This window comes from Sinocyclocheilus rhinocerous, unplaced genomic scaffold (assembly GCF_001515625.1).
Source record: "Sinocyclocheilus rhinocerous isolate Xijiao unplaced genomic scaffold, SAMN03320098_v1.1 scaffold288, whole genome shotgun sequence".
NCBI classification, from domain to species: Eukaryota; Metazoa; Chordata; class Actinopteri; order Cypriniformes; family Cyprinidae; genus Sinocyclocheilus; species Sinocyclocheilus rhinocerous.
Window position 1 is genome coordinate 367333 of NW_015635021.1, and position 7618 is coordinate 374950.

At 37.6% G+C, this 7618-nt stretch overlaps 1 protein-coding gene across 1 annotated transcript; it reads left to right on the plus strand.

Annotated features, from left to right (window-relative positions):
* On the plus strand, positions 1–3833 carry LOC107746047 (cysteine-rich protein 2-like). The gene is made up of 4 exons (XM_016560101.1): positions 1–84; positions 2414–2508; positions 2587–2641; positions 2805–3833. Exons 1-4 carry the CDS (start codon positions 42–44, stop codon positions 2849–2851), a joined length of 240 nt encoding a protein of 79 aa, XP_016415587.1. The 5' UTR covers positions 1–41; the 3' UTR covers positions 2852–3833.
* Positions 3834–7618: the final 3785 nt, after the last annotated feature.

A 7618-nucleotide genomic window follows, 5' to 3' on the forward strand; every position in this document is an offset into this window, starting at 1 on the left:
TCAACATCTCACGCATCACAAACTGCTCGAGATCTGCTACAATGGTGAGCTTCTGTCCTATATGTGGGAAGCCTGTTTATTTTGGTGAGTGGCATTTGGGGTTGGAGGGATCCATTATTAAAATGCTTAAAACATACTGATTAAGATGATATTGAGGTTTTATGTAGTTCTCGACATTGAGAAACATCAGAGTAGAGCGCTGAGTTGCTGCATGTTATGCGTTCAGTGGCAAAAACTTCAGATCGGGTTCTGTTTTGACTTAAAAGTGTCCATTATTTTGACTTGCTGTTGCTGTATTTGAGTATATTACACTGTGTGTTCGTGTGTATAGTTGTGTGATAACGTCTTATGTTAACCACAGGGCATTCTAGAAAGAGCATAGCATATGCTAACTTCAAATTAGCTTTAGTTTCTGCTTTTATGCTGGGTCAAACAAACTAGTTTTTGTGTATCCAAGGTGTGTGTAGGCCTATATCTCAATGCCTTTGTGTAGCGTTAATCAGTATGCAGCCTCCTAACCGCCATCAGAGCCTCACAACATGAGTCACACGAGCACAGGAAGTGTCTGACTGTGGCAGGAAGTGGAATAGGCCAGGGCGAGAGAGGCTTGACTGTTTAAATTGGCAGATAACAATGCAGAAACCTATGAACACTTGAAGAAAGATGAGAATTTGGCCAGAAAAACCCTGTAGCTGCCAGTCGGCTTTAAAACCGAAGAAAAAAAGCTCCTTCTGTTATTGAGCTGGACTGCAGGCAGCTGTTGGTTCTGCCAGAAAGAGAAAAGCTGAAGGTTCAGACTCAGTCTAATTCTAGAGGTTTCATGTTCAGGGTTTCGGTAGGAGGGCTCGTGCTGGGCCCACATGAAAGGGTAATATCTACATAGAGCTGAGAATGAGAATTCAGTCCAAAATGAATGTGGAATCGACAGATTGAGGAATTTAAAGTGTAGAATCTAAGTTCAGATTCTCATTTTCCTAATTATTGAAGAGTGTGAGGTGAAAACTAATAGAATTATTCCCTTTTTTTTTACAACAGAAAATAATTTTGACTCATCCCTCAGTATGCAAAAAAAAAAGATTATATAAAACCTATGAGGCAAATACAGCACCACAAATGCTTACAATTTCATTTCAGAGGATGAGCAGAAATAATTCAGTTGAAAATTTCAAAAACAAACATTTTTAAACCAAAATCATGCACCTCTGAGTGAAAAAGAGGAAATGAAGTTCAAATATGATGAGACAGAATATACATTATTGTGTTCATATATGTGTAACAATATAACAGTAAAAGCTACTTAGAAATATTTAAAGAAAAATAACAAAATTGCTAAGGCTTGCACCACTTGAAAACCTAGATTATATAAAAATGAAAGCTTATTCAAAATATTAATAAATACTATAATAAACAGTACTAAAATAATACTAATTCTAATTTACACATTTATTAGGGTAAGTGGAAACTGTTGCTAACTACCGTAACTCACAAAACTATGGAAGTCCATGTCTGCCATGAAAAAAAAACAAAAAAAAAACAGAAAAGGTAATTGTGACTTTTTATCTGACAATTATTACCCTTTTCCCTGCAATTCTGTGTTTACATGTCACAATTGTGAAAAGAAAAGTCCGAACTGTGAGATAAAAAGTTGCAATTTCCTTTTTAATTTTTTTTATTCCATGGTGGAAACAGGCTTCCATACAAAACTCACATAAACAAAGCACCGCACACATCTATCCCATGATTTAAAATCCCATCCCTGCATCTCAATGTTCATACTATCCATCCTAAATAGCATGTGAGATTAGAATTAGTGTGTCCCAAAGCATAGTATGTTGAAAAGGGAGTCTTAGAAAATGGGGTTTGAGTTACTAATATTCAACATTTAACCTGGTTAAAAATATTTATTTTATGTTATCTGTGTTATATTTCATCTGGAACAGCAATGTAAACTTTGATAAACATCCGTTTGGCCTTAACTTTTAAATGCACCATTATGCATAAAATATTAACAGAGTTCTCGGCATGAAAGACCCGCGGCTGGCAGATCAACGTGCTACTTCTTTTCTCTCCAGTTACAGTACGGTAGGAAGTTAAATGAAATGCAATGTGGAGGATGTTAACTGTGACAAGATGATTGACAGGCCAGTTTACAGTGACAGGGTGCGTGTAATTATGCGACAGAGCGTCCGTTAAAGACTCAGTTGTGTGACGTGATAGTATGTCCCAAAGCTTGCCTACTCTTCTACTACACACTCAAAAGTGTGTACTTTTTCTTCACCAAAAGAGTACATACTTTAAGGGCGTAGTATAAGTAGGCACATTGAGACGCAGCACATGACTCTTACCAAACTAACCCCAGCTTCAGTAAACACACCTGGCTGATTGCTTAACCTTTGACCTTTGATTCATGCAGGTGAGAAGAAGAGGTCATTGGGACGGGATTATCACCCGTTGTGCTTGAAGTGTCACAAGTGTAAAAGACAGCTAACAGCTGGCCAGCATGCAGAGGTATACATATATATATACTCTTTCATATATGCTATATATGTTGCCTTTTAATGTCACTGTTTTTACATCTCTGTGCAGCACGATGAGAAGCCATACTGCACTAACTGCTACATGAGAGATTTTGGACCCAGAGGTGAGAGCAATTGACTCTATTGTATGTATGTATGTTTAGATAGATAGATAGATCGTTTTTTTTGTACTTTTTTTGTGTTTTAAGTATATTTTAATTTTTTTTGTGTTAAGTATGTGTGTGAGTTTTAAGTATATTCAAATGTTTTTTTGTTTTTTTTGTGCAGGCAGCCGAAAACCTGTTGCTCGGACCTTTAACACGGCTGCTTCTTAAGAGAGATCTTGCAGTCTTGAGAAACACGCACCATCTAGATTTACAAACAACAACAGACCTACAGTATCTGCTTTACACTGCCACGCACAGCAAACCACTGTAAAACACTGATCTGTCCTGACCACAGAATAAAACACAACTCCACCCCTTTGAGTCCATTCGTCATAAACTCATTCAAATAACCAGAACCTGCCAAATCAACAGCCATCCACGTTGGTATTCTCTCAGGGAAATGAGCTACTTCATGTTTTTAATTCTTTTGCCATGATTTCACAGCTAAGGCACCTAAATATTGTACATTCTTTTTTAATTAGGTTGTATCTTATTCCTTAGAATGAGAGATGTAAAAATATCAAACTATATATAAAACTAATGTTGGTGTAGGAGGCTCTCATGTACAAGCATCATGTGTTTTTGGTTTAAAAAAAGTCAAAGTCAAGACTCTGTATTCCGTTAATTAATCAATTAACATGAAACAATGTAATTTTTGTGCTCTATTATTGTTGTTCTTTTCTGGGATTTTGAGGATCAGAGGCTATAAAACAAAGAGTTTTTTCATGAGGCAGTAAATGTATCTACAAAGCAAAAATTACAATAATTAATCATTGTGTCTATTAGTTAGAAGCAGAAGCCTACGTTCCAAACCTCATGGTGCATAAGTGATGGCTTTATCAGTTTTTGTTAGTTCAGGAAGAATACATATTTGATTTTATCTGGGTTTCTTTTTCTCGTTAGTTTGTTGAAAGGAAGTGTCACTCAGAACTGCCAGCTAGCATGTCAACTCATTGAATCAGTGGACTAATTTAATTTCTCTTATCCTCAAATCCAGAAAATAAACTGAAAAAAGAATGTAATAGTTATTATGATTTTTATGGAAGGTTTTTTTTTTTTTTTTTCCCAGTTGAAAATTGTAATAATTGAAGATTTATACCTCAAAATGTAATTGCCTACAATTGGAATATAAATTATTGTTTTCATCTTGTCCACAAAAGTGAAGCTTTATTTATATTATGTAATTTTCATGTAATTCTATATCATCTATCTATCTATCTATCTATCTATAAATTCTAATACAATTATATAAATTAATAAATTATTATTATTATTTATTATGTATGTATTATTTATAATATTTATACAATGTAAATCATAATAATTAATAATACTTATAATTACATTAAGAAATATACTCATACATAGTGTGAATGCATGTAGATGCTTATGAAGATGAGCAGCCAATTAATTAAAAAAATCCACATGCATTCACACCAAGTATGATTTACAGAAACACCCATCATCTGGAGCCAGAGAGAGAGAGAGAAGCCTGGCAAATGGTCTTCACAAGGCCAGGGCAGTCTGCTGGAATGTGTCTGTGTGAGTGTGTGAGCTGGCAGCCTTTCTGTAGCAGACCTACTGCTGGATACCTGCTGTTGATCCTGTCAAACTCTCACATGCACACACACACACACACAGGGCCTGTTTCTAGGCATATGTGCATGTGTGAGCACGGGCACGTTCAAGTGCACATATGTGATTAGCTTCATGCATGAGAAAACATTTGCACTGAGGAAGAGCATAAATCAGATGAAGATCCCAGGTTATCATTGTGCTCCTTTTTTTCTTTCAGATTAAGACAGAGAAAAAAATGAAAGAAAGATGGCATGAAGGAGGTGGAGGGATTATTCCAGGGAGCGAGTGAGGGAGGGTGCATGCAGCACACACACACACACACACACACACAGGGCCTGTCTGTGCAGGCATGTGTGAGCACGGGCACGTTCAAGAGCACATATGTGATTAGCTTCATGCATGAGCAAACATTTGCACTGGGGAAGAACATAAATCAGGTGAAGATCCAGGACTTAGTTTGGTTATCCTTTTTTCTTCCAGATTAAGACAGAGAAAAAAATGAAAGAAAGGTGGCATGAAGGAGGTGGAGGGATTAATCCAGGGAGCGAGTGAGGGAGGGTGTGTGCATGTGTGTAAAGAGGGTTCCCTGCTGCAGCGTCTTTGAACTCACCCCCACCTTGACAGGTCACATGGTTTGTGTGATGCCAGCTGTCTCATTTGCATGTGTTTTAACTACACCACAAATCCATCAATTGGGAGAGAAAGCGCGAGAGAAAGAGAGAAGGGGCGGAGATACAAAAAAGGGGCTGCAGACACACTAGAAGAACTGATTGATGAAGAAAGATGCCTTCATTCCTATGGGCTTCAGAGATGTGGAGGTTGTTAGATGCCCACCACACCCTCTGAAGGCTCATTTGATATGTGCATGGTGAAGAGGAGCATGATCGCCCATATTGCATGCGATGGGAACAGTCACTGTTGCTAATATGGCTCATTTGGGGGTACATTTCATATCCAAACAAAAACAGTACAAAAATGATATGCTTACTCTAAAAAAAACTTTCAGGTTTTCTATATTGGTTTTCTATATTTCATCAGTGCAAGATACCTGCAAGTTAATCATTAAACACCATTTTAATATTACAAGGGAAAAGTTATTTTCACGGCTGAATTTTCCAACTATGTTGCAGACAAACTGTATGACACTTTTAAAAGAATTTTAAGAATCATATTTTTGCAAATATCCCTGTGATTTTTTTAAAATCATAAATCTGCCTCTTTGCATAACATCTCATAAAATTACCAAAATTATCTTTAAAGGGATAGTCCAGCCAAAAAAATGAAAATTCTGTCAAAATTTACATCATTTCATGATTTTCTATTTTCTTCTGTGTAACGTAAAAGAAGATATTTTGAAGAATGTTGACAGTTTTGGTTCCCATTGACTTCCATTATTTGGACAAAAAATACAATTTAAGTCAATGGTGACTGAAACTGGTTACCAACATTCTTTAGAATAACTCATTTTGTGCTCCACAGGAAAAAAAAAATAGTTCACAAGTATCATAGTTGACTCTCCTCTGATAAAAACTCTACGGCAAACAATTCATTATCATCAGGATATACAGTCACATGTAGGATCAGGACAACTGTGCTACTTTGACAAGGTAACTTATTTGACAAGTAACATAGTTGACATTTTCACCATTTTGATTCATAATTTCAGTGGAAGGCCTTGGTCAACCACATTTTATTTTCTTGATTAGGTTAGCCTCAAATCTAAAGATAGTTAAAAAAAAAATTTAGATCCTAAAAATATTACAAACCATAACAGTGTATCAAACATAGTTGACATCATTAATATATTCCATGACAATAGGTTATTGTAGATAAAATATCCAAATAAATGAGAGGACTCTTATCATAATATGTTCAAAATGTTCTATTTTCTGAAGAAAGTAAATATGCACACGAACTGAATGTCATCAGTGATATGATATGTGCCATAAAATTATAGAATGACTCGAATATATCAGAATGGGAGCCAAGCAATGCGTATGCATTCATAATATGCATAAAATAAATGTTTTTATTCTTCATTGTGAACACACTGTGCCTCATTGTTCTTGTTGGCTATTAATAGCAATAGCATCGTGCCTAATTCTTGTCTTAACTGACTTGTCTTGCATTCAGAGATGTGTTAATAAGTACCCTGAAGCACTTCATAAGACTCGGTTTGTGCTTGTGGTGGAGGTCTCACAGTCACCCACTCATATGGTGACAATGTGGATGTAGGAGGCTAATGTCATTTTACTAATTTAAGCCTGGGCTAATAGCTAATGCTATCAAAGAGTAATGAAGCAGTCCATTCATCTTTAAAGAGACAGCAGCTCTGCAGACCACACTGCGTGAGAGAACGGTGCACTTCAAACAATGTGTTGTGAGATCATCAAACACAAAGGCGTGTGGGTATTTTCAACCCTGCAATGTGAACATGTGGATGTTTTTGTTTGATATGAAAATCTCATTGATATGTATGAGACACTGTGATAAAGGGGAGTGAAGGTCTATGTGTGAGCAATGTTTTGATAATGCCATAGAGAGAATACACAGTTTTCACTTTTGAAGCGAAATCAACATATAAATCAATTATTTATAGGTGATGCTGCATATCAGACTGCGATTGAAAAAACAACACACTTTCAGCTTTAAGAAACAATGTACCTTCCAGCTCATTGTGTGTGTAGGAGCTGCTTCAGCCATGCTATCGTCACCCCCTGTTGGAGACTGGTGTTTAGTGCAGTCTCCATCAAAACAAGGGTTTATGATAAGCATACTGCATATGCAAAACACAGCATACGATTGACACTGCTGCCGTGTGCTGTTCCTAGGGGGTGTTCCAGCGGGACATCAAGATGCTGCTCCAAAGGTTCCTGCCACAGGCAGCTTGGTCCCAAAGATCCTGTCAGGGCCTCTCCAGAAATCAGTGGGAATGCCAATCTTAAAGATTCCTGACACTGCTGCTCCAGAACCTTCTGAGGTCAGAGAGGTCAGAGTTACAGACACCACACAGGTTACTTGAAAGGATGCCTTTTCAGAGCTTCCCAGGTCCCAGAGTTTATTGTCCCAGCTTGAAGGGTCCTGCTGCAACCCCAAAACCTGCTACGGTTCCACAGCTCTGTGTCATGACAGCTCCAGTTTCAAAGCTTCCCAGAGGTTCCTGACAGGGTCACACTGGGTCATTTCCACCACAAATGTTCCTCTCATGAGGGTGCAGAGATTCTTGCCACAGCCGCCAAAGAAATACGTCCAGTGCCGCCCCAGTGATTCCTGTCGTAGCCTCAGCCAGAGCTGGTGTCCAAGGCTGCTCCCATCCTAGAGCTCATCTCTCAACCTGCCTGGGCCAGCGGCGTGTCT

Excerpts from the sequence above, each read along its gene's own strand:
- LOC107746047 (XM_016560101.1), top strand. The coding sequence starts at position 42 with ATGGTGAGCTTCTGTCCTATATGTGGGAAGCCTGTTTATTTTG. Across the intron at positions 85-2,413 it reads TGGGAAGCCTGTTTATTTTG|GTGAGAAGAAGAGGTCATTG; the intron begins GTGAGTGGCATT and ends TGATTCATGCAG. Across the intron at positions 2,509-2,586 it reads CAGCTGGCCAGCATGCAGAG|CACGATGAGAAGCCATACTG; the intron begins GTATACATATAT and ends ATCTCTGTGCAG.